Below are 21,875 nucleotides of genomic sequence, written 5' to 3' on the forward strand. Positions count from 1 at the left end.
CCATAACAAGGCTTCATTATCAAGCTCTCTACAGATTCCTGAGGAGAGGAAGATGAGTGACAGGTGCTGATCTCCTCACCCTGGGGTGCATTGATTGGAAGTGTGTGAATGGTTCAAAGCTGCACCATTCCCCACAGCAAACTCCTGGCCAAGCCAGGGGCTGACAGCTTGGCCAGCACCACTCTGCACTGGGTGAGGAACTGGCTGGAAGGCCGAGCCCAGAGAGCGGTGGTGAATGGTGCCACATCCAGCTGGCAGCCAGTCACTAGTGGCGTCCCACCGGGATCAGTGCTGGGCCCCATCCTGTTCAATATCTTTATTGATGATCTGGATGAGGGGATTGAGTCAGTCATCAGTAAGTTTGCAAATTACACCAAGCTGGGGGTAGGTATTGATCTGTTAGAGGGTAGGAGAGCTCTGCAGAGGGACCTTGACAGGCTGGACAGATGGGCAGAGTCCAAGGGCAGGAGATTGAACAGATACAAGTGCCAGGTTCTACACATTGGCCACAACAACCCCATGCAGAGCTACAGGCTGGGGTCAGAGTGACTGGAGAATGTCCAGGCAGAAAGGGACCTGGGGGTACTGGTTGATAGTAGGCTGAACATGAGCCAGCACTGTGCCCACATGGCCAAGAAGGCCAATGGCATCCTGGCCTGCATCAGGAACAGTGTGGCCAGCAGGAGCAGGGAGGTCATTCTGCCCCTGTACTCAGCACTGGTTAGGCCACACCTTGAGTACTCTGTCGAGCTCTGGGCCCCTCAGTTTAGGAAAGATGTTGAGTTTCTGGAATGTGTCCAGAGAAGGGCAACAAAGTTGGTGAGGGGTCTGGAGCACAAGCCCTGTGAGGAGAGGCTGAGGGAGCTGGGGTTGCTTAGCCTGGAGAAGAGGAGGCTCAGGGGAGACCTTCTTGCTGTCTACAACTACCTGAAGGGAGGTTGTAGACAGGAAGGGGTTGGTCTCTTCTCCCAGACAACTAGCACCAGAACAAGAGGACACAGTCTCAAGCTGCACCAGGGGAGGTTTAGGTTGGATGTTCAGAAGTTCTTCATAGAAAGAGTGATTTCTCATTGGAATGGGCTGCCCGAGGAGGTGGTGGAGTCACCATCACTGGAGGTGTTTAGGAAGAGACTTGATGGGGCGCTTGGTGCCATGGTTTAGTTGATTAGGTGGTGTTGGATGATAGGTTGGACACGATCTCAAAGGTCTCTTCCAACCTGGTTAATTCTATTCTAAACTTGGAGAGGGAAGTTTTAGATTGGATATTAAGAAAGATTTATTTACTGAGAGGGTAAAAGTCTGTCACTAGAGCAGGCTTCCTAGAGAAGTAGTTAATGCCCCAAGCCTCTCAGTGTTCGAGAGACATTTGGGCAATGTCCTTAACAATATGCATTAATTTGGTCATCCCTGAGTTTGTCAGGCAGTTAGACCAGATGATCATTTTAGGTACCTTCTAACTGAAATAGTCTATTCTAGAAAACCCTGTTCTTGCACCTTCATGTTCTGCCTGTGAAATAGGTACACACATACCTAGCTTCAGGCATTTATGGTGCCTAGACAATCATACATTTGAATGCTACAGAAAAGTGCAAAACTGTACGGATGACTGGAAATGCAAAGAGAATGTGGACTGAGTCCCATTTTTAGTATCTGATTCCATCTACCTACAGGCATCTACATAAACAAAATTTCACAACTACAAACTACACCAGATAAAAATACCAGAAGAAACCTCCCACTTAGGTTCTCCACTACAGTAATCATTTCACACAAGAAACAGAGAGGAAGTACCTCAGTCACAGGACTTTTCAATTAGTTGAAGCCTTATTACCAACACCTCCTGCATACTGCCAAAACCAAGCTAAGCTATCTATCTATGACAGCAGCCCTAGCACAATGATATTTAGTAAATGCAGCCAAACTTTGTCATCTCTGTTAACGGCCAGCTCACAACTGTGTCTAGCATCCATAATTTGTGGCTGAAAGCTCTTTAGAATTATTTATGGCTATAGTTACCCTTTCAGTAATGTAGCACACTTCTTTGTTTTTCTTCAGTTCAGAATGGTTGATGTCAGAATTATTCAATAAAACACAAAATGTGTTATAAAGCATCATAAAGGGTGGGGGAGATTAGAAACTTTGGGAGAGTGAGTAAAGACGAACTTCAACTTCCACTGTACATAACCCTCCATCTACATGTAAATCACATAGCAAATGCAATGTACTTAATCCAGGCAGCACATCAGCTAACAATATTCACAACTATTCAAGCTTCAGCAGTGTTCAATATTCCGAGAGCGACGTGACCCAGAGCAAATGAGAAAGGGGCCAGGAAACACAATCTTTCCTGCAGCAGAGCCTGCGTTTCAGCGATGAAAGATTAATCAGGGTTTACTTTGATAGGATTAGTACTCAAGCACGAAACTCTGGTGCAGATCTCATTACCACAGTGCATATCCTTCACCTTGATGGATCCTGTTCTGTCTTGTTACAGGTACAAAAATCACCTTTCTTACTAACCTAAGAGGCAGAGCCACTTTTATTTTATTATTTTTAAACCAGAAAAGACAAATGAAAAGGATAAGTTCACAACCTCTCTTTAAATATTAGCATCAATTTCAGAACTGGCATTTGTACTCAATGCAAGGTGCTGGGTTGGGTTGGTTTTTTATTTAATGGTGTTGTTTTATGTATGGGTTTTTTTTTGTGTGTGTGTGTTATTATTTATTTTTACACAATTATACCTCTGTTTTGCAATTATTTAATGAGTCTAAGTAATCAGCTCCAGACTGCCACACTTAGGAGACAAGGCTCACATTGGACTATGTGCTGTCTGATGACGAGTGGAACACAAAAACTACAATATAACATAACAAGTGATTTTATACTACTCCATCTGATTTGCACCTTGAAAGATTTCAGCTGAAACATCAGCTAACACCTAAGATACCTTGCTACAGAGCTCTTAGAGAGGCAAGTAGCAGAAATGGAGACCTGTAAAATGGTCAGGGAAGTTAACATTTCTCCATCTTAGGTGGGAACTAGCATCCTGGACAAAATACACAGAGGAATTGCTTTAGTCATCGACAGACTTCAACAAACAACTATCAATTGCATTTACATAATGATACTGAAAATTTTCTCCCTCAGGAACTTAAATGTTGCTGTTAACCAGGCCTTTCATCCCTCTCCAATTATTTAGACTTTCTACAGATTAATATTCTCCCTACTTTCCCTTCACCTTCTTCCTACTCACTCTCTTCAGATATGGATCATCAGCTACACATGTGGCCTTCTCAAAGATCTCTCTTTATAATGCAATGTACTGGCTTTCTCTCCTGCCTATTTTAATGCAACAGTAGCTTTTAAATTTATGCAATCCATAAAGAATATCATTACAATAAAAACATCTCTACAAATGAAAACATATATTTTGGTTTTCCATTACAATCTTTGTAAACAGTGATAATGAATATCTGCCAGTCAAAAAGACAAATTCACTCTGGAATTGTGTGTTTTCAGAGGCTTGGCCTTGATTCTTAGACTTAAAGCATTTCCTAATGATGATTAGGCTTTTCTGATAAAATAAGCTTTATATTGCTTGGGAAAAAACACAGATAAATTTCTTATTTATGGAATTTGTATTTCTATATCAGCACCACTTGACTGCAGTTTTCATCTTCTATTTTGACCTCCAGGTCATCATCTGTTCTTATGACCAAGTTGTTATTGCCAAATTTCTAAATGTCAGATCTATCATGATAAAGGCCACATCCATTAATAATGTCCTCTCTACACAACTTTGTTCAAATCTGCTTTTCAGAAACATCAGCTACAAACTTTGCTAATGCTATAGTAAGCAGACAAACATTTTTACAGAGCATCATCTTGGCTTTCTGGACTATACTTGCCTCTCTAAGCAACGGAGGAAGACTTGACTACTTACAATGACAGCTAAAAGAAGGCCTTGTTTTGCTTTTTCCAACATACCCCTCCGTTTCTACTACATTTTAGCTGTGTTCTCAGCTTCCACTTTCCTCCGTCTTAGAGGCTTCTTGGACGGAAAGCATAAAACTTAGACACAAGTTATGCACCTGTCCAATGCTTCTGATTGACTCCAACAAGTGACTGCTAAGCCTTTTCCAAAGTCTCATATATCTACAGATTAACCATTAGTTGCATGTATTTTTGTTTAATTGCTTGAAATTTCTGTCTTGTGTTAGCCAATAGTATTTAATTAGTTTGCAGAAATTTTGCTGTTAGTAATTTATAGTCACTTTAACAAAATAGAAAAATAATCCATGCCTCAAAATAAAATTAGAGGAATCCTTTAAGACTAATCCACAAGTTATAATAAGTGACTGATAGTATTTTTATTGTATTGGCCATGCCAACAGAATAGGAGGGACTGAAGTATGCAAGATAACAATCATAACTTGACCATTTTATCAGCACACTCAGAAAGGTCCATTAATATTAAAAGTTTCACTTATGTCAAACTGCTACTGAAACAGTCTGGAAGACATCTCACCCCAGCTGCCCTCACTTTTTATTTTTCACTTTCTTAGAGGGGCCCTTAGTATCATAGTATCAGTCAGGGTTGGAAGGGACCACAAGGATCATCTAGTTCAAATCCCCCTGCCATGGGCAGGGACACCTCACACTAGATCAGACTGGCCAGAGCCTCATCCAGCCTGGGCTTAAACACCTCCAGGGATGGGGCCTCAACCACCTCCCTGGACAACCCATTCCAGGGCCTCACCACTCTCATGGTGAAGAACTTCCTCGTCACATCCAGCCTGAATCTCCCCACCTCCAGCTTCATTCCATTCCCCCTAGTCCTATCACTACCTGATAATACTGATAATATCACTACCTGATAATACTGATAGTACTTACATCTGGAATAAAGCCAATTTCATTAAGGTGGTTACTCAGCTCTGGATCATGGAATGCAATCATCTGGGAAAACACCGTCAGGTATTCTGAAATGACAAGTAGATTGACAGTCATTGTCCAAAACACAAGCCACCACACACTGTGAGCCAACCACAAAGCTGTAGAAAAAATAACAGCTCTGATCTTTTAGTTCATTTTTATAGTTAATTGAAAACACAACATCCATCCAATTAATGCTAGTTGGAATTTTGCAATACCAATTTTTAGTTTAAATAAATGGGCATTCTATATCCAAACCCCTTTAATTGCTCTTGCTTCCTATTTCACATAATGAAATAGATCTGATGAAACAGATCTAATTCATTAGAAAAAACAGCTGTCTTCACTGCACAGCACAAGCTGGGAACCAAAGCACACTGCACTCTGAAGCTCAAAAGATTCCTATCCATCCCTACATGGCAGGCACAAAGAAGCTAGGAAGCTAAAACTGCAGTAGGCAGTTAAATGACATTCTTAACATTTCCTTCCAACCCAGCAAAGCAAGGCAATTACACAGAATTTTCCTTTAAAACTGTATTAGCATTGGTGTTCAGGATATGACCCTAAATAAATTAGCATACTGTAAGAATCCCAAAAGGTACAGTCTCCCCGAATCCTTGATGGTAACAGATGCATGGGAACTCAGGAACACCTACAATACTTCGGGCTCACAAAAATCCTACTGACCTAGATTTCTAACTTTAGCTGCTACTTTTTTTCTGTAAAGCCCCTTAGGAATAACATTAAGGAACTTCAGAGAGCCAAAATATTATTTTACAGAAGAGTACACCTCCTTGGAAAAAGTCTTTATGAAGCTATTAATCTTGAAGTCTAAAGCAGTTGCTTCCACTGAAGCTTCTGATAAAATATTCTCTTGTCACCTTTAGACCTTTATTGCCCCTTTTTTTTCCCAGCAAGCACTGTTTCTTTACAGACAAAATGATTCAAACAAGTTCCCTCTCTTGAACAGTTTTTCCAAATTATTGGTTTACATCTTTGGTTCATAACACCTCTTACCAATTGTCTTTCATATGTAAATTCTCCTGACCACTGTGTTCTCTCACTATGCTAGCTGTCTCTCTGTTTTTCAATGTGTAAATGCTTTTACAGCTAATTAATTTTTGTTGATGAATTCTTAATTTTCTTTTCCAATTTTTGAAGACAAAAAATGACAGGCACCATCTCTAAGCTGTGGATTTTCACAAGTTATACACAAAATAATTTCTTCAGAAGAAATACAAGAACAGCAAGCCATGCTGAAAACTAGTAGTCAATAAACACTCATACCTGCCAGCACTTGAAAACATTCATTACCACCTGCTCTTTTAAACTACTGATAGCTTTTCAAACAGCCTCTTTTAGTTTTTAAAACAGTCTGCAAGACAAATTATCTTTCCCACACAGACCGTGCCAAGATGGCTTTCTATGGGCTATAGAATTCCTTCTTTGTATTTTCATGAAATTTACAATTTATTTTCCAGTAGAACAGATATTTACCTCCTAGGTATTGTTTTAATTTCTCTGAATTACCTACAGAGTTGTTGAAGACTTAACTATGGGGCACTAGTCCTCAGAGTTCTCAAACTCCTGCCCTGTACTGAATAACATTATCTTCTTTTCAGTAAAGAATTCCTCTCAAATTCTGAATATCGTAACTTCCATTCTCTGAGGAATCACTAGTTTGTACTGTTCCTCTTAATTATCCCTCACTGCCAAAATAGTTCCTGTAACAGTTATGATTTTCATCACCTGAAGTGTAGGTCTTTACGATCTAACACTGGAATACAACTTCCTCCAACTCCAGTGCTGGATATTACACAGAATATTTGTGTATGCACAAATGTTTTGTTTATTTCCTTTTTCCCCCCCACCTGCCTGAATCTTTACCCCCTCATTTTGTTCCTACTTATCTTGCATAGTTGTTATACATCTAAAATAAAGAGTTTGAAAGAAATAGTTGGGTATTTCTACAGTTTGATCCTACTTGTGTTCCAATTTTACAGCCACTTGAATAAGTTTATTTATATGCCCAAAACTAATTCTACTTCTCTTAGAACTAGAAAGAATAAATAAAAGGGCTGGCTTACCTTGAATAACATGAGAGTTATCCTTCAGAAAGAAGTTATACAAATACTTGGGGATAAAAGCAGACATGCAGGCATATGCCAGAGCTGAAAGAATTAGGAAAATGGTTACAACTAGAGAGGCAGAAACACGAGCGCATCTAAAAGAAGTTCACTAAGCAAAAAAGAAGCATACTTAAATCAATCTATACACCTAAAAAGGGCACATTGCTCATCAATGTATTATAAAAGCTCCTAAAAAAAGTCTCTTTCTGTCACTGAGTAAATAATACAAACCTGGCTGGACCTGATCTGCTCCTAGCTTATTTTCCTATTTCCCACTGACCATGTAACAAGATGTTTGGAAAGCCCTGGTGATGCTTGCATCAAAAACTGAAGGTCTCTGAATGAATAGAATTTTTAGAAGACAAAATTTCAGACAACTGCATTGTTGCACTATTCTAATAGAACTTACACCCAGTTTATACCTCATCAGACTCACATCTTATCTCTTTACTTCAACTCAGAGTAAAGACAACAGCATTCAGGAAAAAAAAGAGTGTGCAGGATAATTAAAAATACTGTCCAAAAAATGGACAAAAATGAAACCTGTTTATCCCCTTGATTAATTCCTGGGAACTTGCTGAGAGACAATCTACTGTAATACAATTCCTGGTTATGGTGCTAGACTACAGATACAAAAAACAAAAAAAGAAAGAAGAGTTTGTCATAAATTGCTGAAAGATGAACATTGTTTTGGAATTTACTAAGCAAACATCATATTCACAGCAAATATAACACAGGATCATAGTATAAACAAGCTCTGTGTTGCAACTTTTCTAGCATTGAAACTTTTAAATACCTGAACCAAAAATATACAACTAAGTTCATTAATTACCACAAAATTTTACATAATTAACTAATATTGTTTTTTGCTTCAACATGAAAGAAACCAGATTCTGCAATCAAAATGTGTAGGAGTATGTCCAAGAGCAAGAAAAACCCCATTAAAGTACTTAAATGAGATTGCACAATAAGCATAATAGCAGTCATTATCCTAGGATAGCAGTCTTCCCTCACACAGACCTTAGATAAAGAAAGCCAGGTGCAAGAGGAGGAAAGACCGGACTAGACTTACTGTGAAGGAATCACGTTCTAAGATAAAGGTCACACATCCAAAGCTTTTAAGAACCTAAAACCATCATCAGCTTTCCTGCATAAAGCTAATCTGACAGCTTAACAGTTGGGCTAACAAATAATAAAAAGGCTGAACTACAGCATCACTGAAAAAGACAAACACTAAAGAAGCATTGCTTGCTTTTCTATAATCAAGGTTATTTGTGCTTTTTATTGTATTTCAATTATTCTACTTGGCAATAAACACAGGGTTTGACCTCCTGCTTGAAGAGCAGCACAGCACACACACTTTTCAAAACCAAACCTTTTGACCTGGGGCAATAAGAGTTACAATGTCCCTACAGAAAGCTTACAGGTGTGCGTGCATATATCTGTCTACACCTAGACACAAACAACAGACTGTGCTTTCTTTTCCCTTTCACCCCTAACAGACAAAGGTACTCACCTTCATTGTTAAAATTCAAGTACAGAAATGGTGCACAGAGAGAGTCAAGACCTAAAGAGAGAGGAGCCATGAAAAGAAACAGGATAAAGAGCTCATTTATTGTAATGCACAAGATAAATTCATTAACTGATTGTGAAAATTTGCATACTTGACACTGATCATAATTTTGCAACGTCAGCTTCACAGGTAATGCTGAGAACAACTGTGAAATCAATATGTGAAATCAGAGAGGATTTCAAACTGATGAACAGTAATGTTGAACTGATTATTCTGCCAAGGCTTGCAAGAAATGCTGTTTACCATCCCAAGGACTCACTCACTAACTTTTGCCATTCTATGCTGGAAACGAACAGTAAGCAACACATTTCATTGTTTTTTCTAAATAAGGAGATTGAAACGTAGAGCAAATACATGAGTGAGGCAATTCTGCGTAATATTAAATATAAACTATTAGGATTTAAATTTGCATTAAGTCAGATTTATTCTTCCAAAGCAATAGGGGAAAAAAAAGTAGTCAAAAGAAGCTTACACAGGGGAACGGGGAGAGGGAAGCGGGACAAGTATTTTTAGGTCAGCCATAGCTTTCCAGTTAATTATCTTACCTTGCCAGCTAGTCAAACTCACCTTGCCAGTACACCAAATCAGGATGGGAAACAACCCAGGCCTTCAATACACGTCTAAACTTTGCATGACCTTCTGGTGATGACAGCAATTCATCATACTGATGGCAACGAGGAATATCAACTTCAATCTGCATCACAGCCAAGTACATAACACAAAGAGAAATCAGTGTAAGTGGGGTAGTACTACATCAATCTTGCAACACTAGAGGTGGAAGTCAGCAAACAAATCAAAGTCAGACCACCATCATAAACACAATCCACTTCCTCCACCACTCTCAAAAACAAAACTGAAAAGGGACAGGGGACTCTTAACAACCCTGTCAAAGATTAAAAAGAGAGATAATTCCCCCCCCCCCCTTTCCCTTTCTCTTTTTCTAGATTCACATTCTTAAAAGGGTTCTAAGTCTTGAAAACAGCAGAAAGTAGGCAACAGATACAGGGGATTTTTTAACAACCCAACTTTGGGACACATTTCAGGTATCACTTTGCTCAAAAGGATAATCAAATTTGAGGTCTCAGAATGTTGTACCCAATTTGATCGAAGATATTTCTTCACCTATGTCATTGCTCATGATATCTTTTTACATCTGGCAAGACTTCCTGGAGAACCAAACTGCATAAGAACCCCCTTCTATGAAGACCAGCTCTCCTCACAGGATTTCTGGATACTCAGCACTATCAGGTAAAAGGTCCAACAGGCACAACAAACATCTAATAAAAACAAGAGTTTTAACAAGACAGTGATAATATTCACTAGACTCTGCTGCTGCTCCAGAAACAGTGATTCTGAAGTAAAAGAGGATTTCACTTTCCACATGTTGTTAATAGCTTGAGTAAAACTCCTTGTTTCCACCTGTTTTACAAGCTCCTTGCTATGGCATGAAAAGGTAAGACGACAGGGGGAACCCTTTTACTGTTATGAGCTGCATCTGCTGTAGCACAGAAGTGACTGCAACTGGTGGAAAAGTTCTCTTCATTACACCAAGGGACAATATTTGATACCACTAGAAGCCTTACTTGTCTGTCTGTAGGAATTGGTGTGTCTTTATCAATGGCATCATACTTTGCTTGAATGGCTCCCTAGATGTGGAAGAAGAATACTCAAATTGAGAAAGACCTTAATGGCATAAATGCATGTTACAACATACACATTGATAGCCAGAAGCTGACTGGTTTTGTTAAGTGCTTTTGTTAGCAATTTTTTTTTTCCTGAAAAGATTTCCCCAAGTATAGAAAATTCAAACAGCTGAATTTTAATAAAATTGTCTTCATTCTGGTACAATTATGGACATGCAATTCTTCCTGTGTAACCTCCTCAGTGTGATCTTCATTTGTTTATGCAGAAAGCTATGCACTTGATACAGTTTAGAGGCTCACAATTTAAATTCTGTGCTTATCTCAGCCACTGGTAAGTGGTTTTCAACATAATTTCTGTAAAGAGACTGAATCATAGCTTCCTGGTAAGTAATATTGATAGTAGCACTATACACTCCTCTTAAATATACATCTATACTTCTACCAATAGCCTGTCCTTGCATGAAACTCAAGACAGGCAGGCTAACAAGTCTCAATGTATATTGGACAGGGATGGTAAGCTGATGAAGCATAAGAACTGTCATCCTTCAAGGCACCATTCAGCAGTCTCTCTTAACATTTATAGCTTCTTTTTGATCACATCACAAAGCATCCAGCAGATCACATGCTAAACTAAGTATCCTAAATAACTTGGGAAGTGTAAGAACTCTCTGCAACACTACTGCAGATTGCAGGCTGAGCAGATGCAAAAACTGGATAGTCACAAAAGCTGGGCAGTGAAGCAACCTCTGTGAAGAGTCCTTACTTCTGGGACATTCCTTTCCAGTCCTTTGTCCAAAAAGTTTACATTTATTTTATTGTTCTCTGGTCTTTGGAGGAAATACATGGATTAGCAGAAGGGGAAAATAAACCTTGTATGTTTCATTCTGATTTGCCCAACTATTGCTGACTCAACCAGAAGGATTCCAACCACATTTGCAAAAAACCCAAAATAAACCCAAAACAAAACACCACCAAACTAAAAATCATAACAAAATTCCCTGTTAACCAGTTGCTTCTAAACAATCTAGCAAAATCTGGCTATGTGGGTGGTATTTTTCAATAATCAAGATTAAAGCAATCAAGCTAGACTTTCTTCAATCAAATAATATTAGACATAAGAAGCAAGTCTGCCTCAACATTGTGTTTACAGTTCACGACTCCTTTTGTTTGCAAGTCCAGCAATTCTATCTGCCAAATCTTCAAACCCATTCCAGCTTCCCTGTCAATCCAATTCTTATCCCATTTCCTCCCCAGTCAGTACTGATACTTCTGCAAATACCCTTACCTCAACACCCAACAGGGCAGCCCAGGTTAGGCCTCTCAGAAGAGGAGGGATGTCAACTCTGGCTTCTTTCCAAATCTGGTTTTTCTTATATGGGTAGGCCTTCAAAGAGAAGAGATTAATAGTAAAACACATTAGCATGTAACAGAAACAATTCAAATCCCAATCCTTGGAAACTCTTTTCCCCAAAGGAAAAAATACTGTCAGGCCGAACAGCATTCAGCAAGTGAGTTTCTAACTGGCAGGCCTGGATGGAAGACTACTGTTTGATGTTGACACACCTACTTATAACACACTCATGTGTCTTGGATATAGAAATGTACCAATCCAAACTTTTAATAAAAGTTTTTTCTTCATTACATGTTTCTTTTCATACAATGTATCCAGCTTTGTTTAATTAAACATTTTCTAATTGATAAGTGCAGTACTTAGAAAGGTAATGATGCACATCAGCTCTCTTCTTCTTAAGCAAGAATCTCTCTGCATGCATGTAAATTAGGGGCTGGTACTTTCCCTCCTTCAATATAAACCCCGTATTTCTAACATGGCACTGCTAAAGACTGGTATTGTTTTCAAGTACCTTACTGCTTAGAAAGGCAGAAATGTTACAGGCATATTTATACATACAGTAGCTTAGTCTCCTATGAAATAAAAGATGCAGAAATATGTCCTTTAGTAAATACCAGGTATTAGCAGCAGTTCTGCCTTCATGTACATACTTGAAAATCTACTTGAACATTCATCACAACTGAAAAAAACAAATTTCTGTTATTTTTGTTTTCAATCTTCTGATACTTGTGTATCATTTCCTTCTCCCTTTCCTACTGTGGTCACTTGCATCTGCTTCCTTTTTCAATTACTTTGTCCTTTAAAAATCCTCTAATTAGCAGATTGAAGCAAATTACCCAGCATCAGAAGGATTCCATACCTTCAACAGCCTGTCAAACAGGACAATGCGATTTAGCTGGTACTCTGTGTCCCTCTCCCGGATGATCAGAGGAAGACTTGCAGCTGCAGACAGCTCATTACTACTGTTTGAATGAGGTAATGTTGACTGGCTGGAAAAAAAACCCTCAGGTATTAATGCTGAACAGCAGGAAATACAAATCACTGAAAAAATAAATATCCTGTGATGCATTTCTGTGTCATGAACAAGTGTAAATGGGTAATTTTGAACATTCAGCAGAAACAGTTGATTTCTGGAACAGAGAAACAGGCTAAGATCCTCAGTTTGGTAGGTGGGCCCTAAATCCACCAGTGCCAAGTGCTTATCAGCTCTTGTTGACTTCAAGAGCCAAAGCAGGACATGTGAAAGTTTTCTTTTGGAAGACAGTTGTGTCCAGTGGTGCAGTGTGTCACTCACAACTAAAAATTCAAAATTCAGTCCCTTACACCTGTACAAACTTAAACACACACTTACTCATCTTCAAGCAATGGATAAAATGCTTCACCACCGACATCTTTCAGTCTCTGAAATGAAGAATAAAAATAATTCATTATCAGGAATGCTGTCCAGAATTTAAGTGGAAATAATGGAATATGAAACTATTCATTAGCAACTCGTGCCAAATTGGGTAGCTTGCTTTGAGACCTAAGCATTAGCTCAGTCCTCCATCAGCAAACAAACGTACAGCTTTAAACACTAAAATTTTTGCTAATACAGGCTTTTTGGGTTGATGGAAGTTGTTCTGCCTGAAGGTTACACTTATTTTATTCATAAACCTACTTCCACATAAAAAATAGCTTTTATGGGCCATGAATCAATAAATCAACAGTATTACGTAGCTGTTTTTTCTTTTCCTCATGTTTCTACAGGGACTTCCAATCCAAGTGGCTGCAATGCAATTGCAGTACTTAATTTTATGTTTTTAATCAGTTTGAGTTATGCAAATTTGAGTTCCTTTTAGCAGCATCATTTGAAAATTGCACAGAAACACAGACACTCTCTATAAACGTGACAGACAAGCATGCCTGGACTTCTGCCTGAAGTTTTCAGTTATCTTTGGTGTACTGTGATTAATGTTTAATGCCATCTTCTGTTTTGTAGCTCAGTCTCTAACTTAAAGGCACACAGCCCATTCCTCCTGGAACGAACAGAACAGTTCATTCTTAGTTCATTCAGTACTGATCCTCTTTTGATTCTAAGCATCATGATCTGCTCTATGAAAGGTCTTTGAAGAACTGCATAAGTTTAAAAATTTATTTCAACTAGCACTGCAAGGTTCAGGCTTGTACCTTGCTGAAGATAAACCTTCAGTACATACTTCTTTCCTGCTGTCTCCATAAAGTAAGAAGCAATATGCAAAATTACATAATAAAAAGTTTTTGAAAAATGCCTTAAAAAGTTGCTCTTTTGTAGAAACAACAGCAGCAGCTGCAGTGTGTATGACCTTTAAAATAGCTGTTGTGTACTCTTAGCCTTCTCCCAACCCCAAACCCCACCAACCAAGCAAACAACCCAGTTCTTCAATCTCTTTGCATGCATTTGTGTGAAGAAGTAATACAAAGTTCTACTGAGAAAATGTTTATGCAATATTAGTCGCATTGCCCTCAAAGATGCTGGTGGCAGAGATCAAGTCTTCAGGAGTCACCTTCCTTTCTGGATGAAGCCCTCTAGTCATATGGAAAGACTTTTTGTAAAGACCATAACAGAATTCTGTTTGCTACTATAAAAAGCAAGCTGCTAACAGAGGAGCACAAATTGCTAATTCTACAGCTCTAAAACTTTACACGTGTAGAGACAAGGACAACTAAGACATTCCCTTAATATATGCAGTAAGTCTTGTAACTGATCATTACATCCAGCAAAATGATGAAGAATCATTTTGGCAAAGTTTTCAAGTGATCTTTTGAATTAGCTGTTCAATTGCTATATATTCCAAATATTAGTAATTAAGTACTGGAAACTTGGTATCCAGCTTCAAGTATAATGCCTTTACAGCCAACATGGATTTAGGAAGGGCAGGTTCTGCCTCTCCAACCTGATCTCCTTCTATGATCAGGTGACCCGTCTGGTGGACGTGGGGAGGCCTGTGGATGTGGTCTACCTGGACTTCAGCAAGGCTTTTGACACTGTCCCCCACAGCAAACTGCTATCTAACCTGTCAGCCCATGGCTTGGACCACTACACTCTGTGCTGGGTTAGGAACTGGCTGGAAGGCAGAGCCCAGAGAGTGGTGGTGAATGGTGCCACATCCAGCTGGTGGCCAGTCACCAGTGGTGTCCCCCAGGGATCAGTGCTGGGCCCCATCCTCTTTAACATCTTCATTGATGATCTGGATGAGGGGGTCGAGTCAGTCATCAGCAAGTTTGCAGATGACACCACGTTAGGAGCAGATGTTAATCAGATAGAGGGTAGAAAGGCTCTGCAGAGGGACCTGACCAACTGGACAGATGGGCAGAGTCCAATGGAATGGCATTTAACAAGTCCAAGTGCCGAGTGCTGCACTTTGGCTATGGCAACCCCATGCAGAGCTACAGGCTGGGGTCGGAGTGGCTGGAGAGCTCCCAAACAGAGAGGGACCTGGGGGTGCTGATTGACAGCTGCCTAAACATGAGCCAGCAGTGCGCCCAGGTGGCCAAGAGGGCCAATGGCATCCTGGCCTGCACTAGGAATAGTGTGGCCAGCAGGAGCAGGGAGGTCATTGTGCCCGTGGACTCTGCATTGGTTAGGCAACACCTTGAGTCCTGTGTCCAGTTCTGGGCCACTCAGTTTAAGAAGGACATTGAAACACTTGAACGTGTCCAGAGAAGGGCAACAAGGCTGGGGAGAGGCTTTGAGCACAAGCCCTATGAGGAGAGGCTGAGGGAGCTGGGATTGTTTAGCCTGGAGAAGAGGAGGCTCAGGGGTGACCTCATTGCCCTCTACAACTACCTGAAGGGTGGCTGTAGCCGGGAAGGGGTTGGTCTCTTCTCCCAGGCAACCCGCACCAGAACAAGGGGACACAGTCTCAAACTGAGCCAGGGGAGGTTTAGACTCGAGGTGAGGAGGAAGTTCTTCACCGAGCGAGTCATTCATCATTGGAATGTGCTGCCCAGGGAGGTGGTGGAGTCACCATCCCTGGAGGTGTTCAAGAGGGGATTGGATGTGGCTCTTGGTGCCATGGTCTAGTCATGGGGTCTGTGTTGATAGGTTGGACTCGATGATCCTTGAGGTCTCTTCCAACCTTGGTTATACTGTGATACTGTGATACAGAGCTGTAACCAAATTGAGCTGATCTTTCTTGTGAATATTGTAAGCCACTGTGGCAGTTTAGACTGGGTGCTTCCTGTTCCTGCCACATAAGTTACACCTCCAGTGTACTGAGTGTCCAGCCCAATAGGTGGACACAGGAAATAGCATATTTCATACCCATAAATCCTGCATCCTTTAAATTAATTTGCAAAGTCATTCTCTTCCTCTTTCTTCCCTCTCTTCTCTGGTGGGAGATGCTCCCTATCTGGTAACAGTGGGGGAGTATCTCAAGGCCTCTTAGGCCTGTCTAGGCCTAATGCAGGAGGAGAAGGGGGGAAGGGGAGTAGTCTCAGACCTGGCCAGCCTGACATTAGCCTAGCAGTGGAGGAAGAAGAAAGAGCCCTGGGGGTTTTGTGTGGGGAGAATCAGGGCCTTTGGGTGTGCTGGAAGGGACTCCACATTTTGGGGTATCTTTGCCAATATGCTTTGCAGCTTCTGTAAAACACTTACTGCTCTTCCATTTAAACTTTCCATCACTTCTGCAATCCATTTGTGTGAGTGTCATTCTTTTGTCCCTCTCTGAGAGCAAGAGAGGATCTGTCTGGCCTCAAATCAAGACAGCCACCTACAGACAGGAATTAAAGGCTGCAAGAAGACACTCACTGTCCAATTAGTTTAGTTCAGCAGTTGTGGAGAGTATCAGATGTTAGAGAACTATTTGGGCTATACCAGAACAAAGCAGGTAGCACAAATAAGGAAGGGAAAGGACACAGGAAGGGAATGGGAAGACAGAAAGCACATCAAATTTTGTTAAGTTTCTGCAGACACAGCAATCTAACAGCATAAAGCATCATATGACTCACACACCAAGAAGGTTCTCTTGGAATTAATAACACTCTAACTTGTAGGAAAAGCAGTAGGAGCTGCTGCTCCATATTCCCTTTAAACAAGCGTTTCTGCAGTGAAGACATAAGAACAAGCGCACGATATTATTCTTACATTTCGCAGCTGGCAAAGAGACAAAGTCACAGTTGTGTCATCTAGCAGGGAACTTCTATCTCGTCCTTGCCCAAAGCTCTCACCATCTTCTAACAAAAAGCTTCAAAAGGGAGAAAGAAGAAAAAAAAAAAATTAATTTATTTTGTAAGCAGAAAATTCTTACATCAGTCAGTTTCCACTTTAAACAGAATACTAGCTTTTAGAAGTACAATGTATTGACTCTGCATAGCAAAAAACTCACTGTCAAGGGAACGTACAATCAACCTTTAATTATTCACATAGTTTTTGCTGTAAAAAGCCACATTTCAGGTTTTCTATAACTTCGGTTTGCACACAAAAGAAGAGGTAAGGAGGTAAGGAATTAATATTCCCATTTTACTCCTTGACCTGGCACAGATCAGGATGGCCATTTATTGTGAACAGCACAAATAAAACATTGTCATAACTAAAGTATTTCTCACCATGACAAATATCCAAACTGAAGTCTGCAGTCCATTTAAGCTTACAGTGCAACCAAGAAAGAGGATACACAAACTGTCTGGTGATATTTTTAAAGCAGACAACATGAACTACATTTCCAGAAATATGGCTAAAATTCTCAGCATCACCAAGAAGATGGAGTGAGATTATATTTTGTAATTAACACTCCATCTTCAAGACAGATAGGTATGACATTTTTTTCCCTCCAAGGTTTTGGCTGTGCACTGATATCACATGTTCTTAAAACCCAGAACCAGCAAATTTATCTATATGGACACAAAAATATACTTAAGATCATGTGTGTGCAGCAGTAAGATGAAAGTAGTAACTAACCAAAATGCTGTTACAAAACTTTAAGTCAGAAAACTAAGCATTTAAAAAAAAGTAATTAGCTCATCTGATTCAGATTGAGAGGAAATAGTCTCAAGGTGTACCAGAGGAGGCAGAGGTTGTCTGTAAGAAAAAAAATCTTCACCAAAAGGGTTGTCAGGCTCTGGAACAGGCTGCCCAGGGAAGTGGTTGAAAACTGGGAGGTATTAAAAGACCTGTAGATTTGGTGCTGAGGGACATGATTTAGGAGCAGACTTGGTCATGTTAGGTTAATGGTTGGACTTGATCTTAAAGGTCTTTTCCAACTAAAATGATTCTATGATCTGCTGAGTAATTGGGTTGACCATTCAGTGCTGCCACTCTGTGAAAGGGAATTCAGAATGTGAGAATCTGCTACAGAATGTAGCCTTCCCCATCCACCCTCCTTTCCCTTGAAGTGCTGCTCCTTTCTTACTTGGGAAGTGTGCAGATAGGTGGCTTTGATCGAATGATTTCCTTGTTGACAAGTTCTTTCTCCAAATCTCCTCCAGCCAAACACCAGAGATAATAAACTTCTTCAATTGATCTTTCTGCTAGGTAATCAATATCTTCATCTATTAGGAGAAATCACATAAAAATGAATTACAGCCTTCTAGGCAGTGTGTATTTCTTCCTACCACTCTAAACAAAGATTTCTAAAAACAAATTGTTATGCTTGAAAGGTCATAGACCTTTTAAGTAAAGTTAGAGCAAAAGCCTTCTTTCCTTTGCAAGTGCCCTTTAGGGAGATTTAAGGGAAAAGCAGATGGGTAGAAATCAGAAAAGGCAAATATCCCTGCAGTTTGCTTTGGTGGCAGAAAATAACCCAATCAGGTAAATATACTGAAGTGTGGATTTAATTGTCTGTGTTTCTTCAAAAAAATCCAAACACTATTTGGTAGACAGCACCGCACTAAGAGGAAAAATAAGATCTATCTTCCCTTCACACATCACACCCATAGTAACAACACACAAAGTCTCACTCCTGAGAAGTTGTACAATGAGACTTTCTAATGACACAGAAATTGGAGTTCATCAGAAAAAGTTAATGAAAACTTAAGAGCAGTTATGGTTTCAGCAAACTGCAGTTTTAATCATAGAAATGTTGTCTTTTTTTGTAGAATGTGACCTCTTTCATAAGGATTTGTTCTTCAACACTTACAAATATCATCCCCTGCTATGATCCAGCACAATCCAATTATCAATTCACAACATAATTTAATGAGAAACGACCTCTTCATGTACACGCACATGTCCAAATTCCAAGGTAAAATATGACACCTGCTCTGGTGGGGGGGTGTTGGACTAGATGATCTCCAGGGATCCCTTCCAAAACCTATCATTCTGTGATACTCCAAATTGATGTTAAATACTAACAATAATTATTTATTCCCTGAGGCAAAAGAAAAAAACAAAACAAAAAAACAAACCACCACCACCAAAAAACAAACACGAAAGAACCAATCAACAAAAAACACATTAGCATAGCCTCCTTTGACTTGGACACATCCCTCAAGACATGTTTGCTGAAACCCCTGCCCATTAAACAATTTACTACAAGAATGTAGCACTGTAACATGTCATAGTTTCTCTCCAACAAAGTACTCAAAGAAAATGCAGAAACATTTCCTATTCTTCCCCCCTCCAATGACATTTGTCACACTATCTGCTTTTACCTTTACATAATTGACTTATGTCTTCAGGAAGCATTAAATTAGCACACCTTGGAGAAGATGAGAACAGACCAGCAGGTTTGTGGAAGAGAGGATACACTGAAGATATCTCACTGAACAAAGTGTCATGTAGCAATTCCTCTGGAGTTGGCCTTGAGTTAAGAAAAGAGTAAGAGCACTAAGAGAAAAGTGCTTCCAAAAATGTAACATCAGGAAATGTGCCCAGTAACAAATACTAGCAACTTACTGTAAATTACATTGAACTTCAGAAGTTTCAATAGCAAAAAATGTCCACCAATTTTGTTCAACTCATCATGCATAACAACACAGTCTACAGCACAAGTTCATATCTCACCTTCATTTAATACACACAGCAATGATTTTATTAACTCCCCTTTAATTACTCCAAAGCAGAGATGGAAAATTGCTAAGTCTTGATTAAGGAACAAAAGCACAAAGGAAAGTTACAGTGGACTGATATAATGAAAAAGTACTTTTCTTAAAGAAGAGATTTGAATAAAGCAGCACTAATTCTGGATACAGCATAGCCACAGTAACCACTACCAACTTCCAGACATGGGATCAGTAAAAGCTGTAGACTTGGAATTACAAATGCCTGAAGTTTTCCCCCAACATACTCAGATAGAATCTCAGGGATTTGCACTTTTGATTTCTGCCTGCTCCACTTTCCTCCCCCTCCAATTTTTTTTTCCTTCAAACACCATAAAGTAACAAAATCAAGAAGTTCTTATAGGTAGCACAAACTATCAGTATTCCAAAAAAGGTTCAGCAACAGATCTCCTCGTTTCACAGCATTCCAAGAGAGTTTAGTAGGTGTTTGAATTTAATACTTGCCTCTTGGAAGGTTGGAACGTAAGGCATTTTTTCAGTAGAGCTATGATATTTTCTGGAAGGTCCTGGAACATAAGAAAAATATGGAAGAGGTCTGTTTATCACTTTCATAATTCAGCAAGCCACTTAGATCATATGGAACTTCCAATAGTCAAGCTATTCCTTTGAGGGTAATAGAATTTCACACCTACACATATGAGGTTAGCTGTGTCAGATCAAAAGATTGGAGAAGTAATACTTCTCATGCCCCAGCCCTGCATCTGCTTCGAGGAGACAAAAAAAAAAAATCCTCACATTTTGCCTTTTTTAGTGTAGGTATTCTTCACCCAGCTTGAAACAATGCAGTACCTGGGAACTCCCTTTTGCAAGTAGTCAGGATCCTCTTACACAATATCTCAACACTCACAGACATTAAAATTCAGGGAACAATTTTAGGAGTGAAGAGGAAGTGAGCTTTATAAACCTAAGCTATCAGGTAAAGTGGACCAGATAGAGGACTCAAATTCTACAGGAATAATACTTAAACCTCAATGTTTTAAAGAAAACTTATAACCTATGCAGAGAGCATTAACATTTATTGAGACTGACAGTAATTTTAGGAAAGAATGAATATTACCGGTACTGGCTACTTGAAAGGATCTTAAGTATGTACTTTAGACCTCAAAATTTTGCTTCATACTGCAATACATCAAGTGACCAAACAAGTTAACATATATGTGAAATACCAAGACAGCACAGAAAACTACATCCACAAACCTTAATAGTCTCAAGGCAACCATGCTCTTCAGCCAATACAGTTACAATATCATCTACACAGCCTTTGAAAAGAAACCAACAGAACAATAAAAAGTTAAAGACCATGACAAAAAATGATACCAATTAAATTATCAGATAAAACTCCATCCTAATAAAAATCATTCAACTTTGGGCTTTTATTGACATCACCACATCACCTGAAAGGGTATTCTCAACTTGAGAAATGAAAATTCTAATCACCTCTGCAGACACAATATTGAAGCTTAAATAAGCTAAGTAGCACACCTAATTTAACAGCTTCTTGCAGGCTTAGTAATCAGAGCATTAGTCTCTGCCAAATTAATTAAAACAGTCTTTCTATTTATAATAAATAATAATTACCAAAAAAAATCCCTGAAAAACACTTCAAAATGCCTGCATATAGAAGCCCAAAGTATTTTTTGCTTTGTTTCTACTTGCAGATAATACCAGCAGTATTTAGAACTGTTAATTGATACAATAATTCACAAGTAAGCATACAAATGTTTTGCAGTGGTAAGAAGGTCAACAATAACTTGCATTCAACTTGAAAGGGACTGAAATGCTTCAGGAAGCTTTATTTACAAATCACTTGCCAAAACAGTCAGAATTGCAGCACCCAAGCACTAATTGCTGAATGCAAAGTTTCAGCTGACAGTGACTAACAACAGTACTGTATGCTCTGGATAGTAATAACTTACTGGTAAAGATACAAATGGCAATTTCATGCCCTCCCCATGGTTTACACATAAACCCCACAGGAAATCAAGTTTTAAAATCCACAAAATAGTCCCACTCCCAGACTCATTTACATTAAGCAAAAATTCCATGTCTACTGTAGTGTTTTACAGTTCATAGGTGCAGCCAGAAACAAAAGCCTGGATCCAGCAATATGCTTCTCAGCTCTTATTATTATATATCTTCCTATCTAAGTTCTGTGTCTCCCTGCCTGGGATTTGGTACATCAGCACTGCCATTGCAGGGACGGTTTTCTTTAGGACCATGTAATT

At 39.4% G+C, this 21,875-nt stretch overlaps 1 protein-coding gene across 3 annotated transcripts in view; it reads right to left on the reverse strand.

The window, feature by feature from the left end:
- The window catches only part of TBCK (TBC1 domain containing kinase), a 97,717-nt gene that overhangs the window by 46,503 nt on the left and 29,339 nt on the right, over window positions 1-21,875 (reverse strand). For all 3 annotated transcript variants that reach the window (XM_068136873.1, XM_068136875.1, XM_068136876.1), the window contains exons 8-20: window positions 20,848-20,909; window positions 20,095-20,156; window positions 19,243-19,391; window positions 18,003-18,141; window positions 16,739-16,838; window positions 12,986-13,035; window positions 12,494-12,623; window positions 11,569-11,667; window positions 10,224-10,286; window positions 9,208-9,334; window positions 8,584-8,634; window positions 7,026-7,109; window positions 4,900-4,985 (exon numbers count right to left, since the gene is read on the reverse strand). In XM_068136873.1, the coding sequence (XP_067992974.1) occupies window positions 4,900-4,985; window positions 7,026-7,109; window positions 8,584-8,634; window positions 9,208-9,334; window positions 10,224-10,286; window positions 11,569-11,667; window positions 12,494-12,623; window positions 12,986-13,035; window positions 16,739-16,838; window positions 18,003-18,141; window positions 19,243-19,391; window positions 20,095-20,156; window positions 20,848-20,909 (1,202 nt within the window). The remainder of the gene's footprint in view (window positions 1-4,899; window positions 4,986-7,025; window positions 7,110-8,583; window positions 8,635-9,207; window positions 9,335-10,223; window positions 10,287-11,568; window positions 11,668-12,493; window positions 12,624-12,985; window positions 13,036-16,738; window positions 16,839-18,002; window positions 18,142-19,242; window positions 19,392-20,094; window positions 20,157-20,847; window positions 20,910-21,875) is intronic.

This window comes from Melanerpes formicivorus, unplaced genomic scaffold, assembly GCF_026170545.1.
Source record: "Melanerpes formicivorus ecotype bairdi unplaced genomic scaffold, bMelFor1.0.p_v2 SCAF_4, whole genome shotgun sequence".
Lineage (NCBI taxonomy): Eukaryota > Metazoa > Chordata > Aves > Piciformes > Picidae > Melanerpes > Melanerpes formicivorus.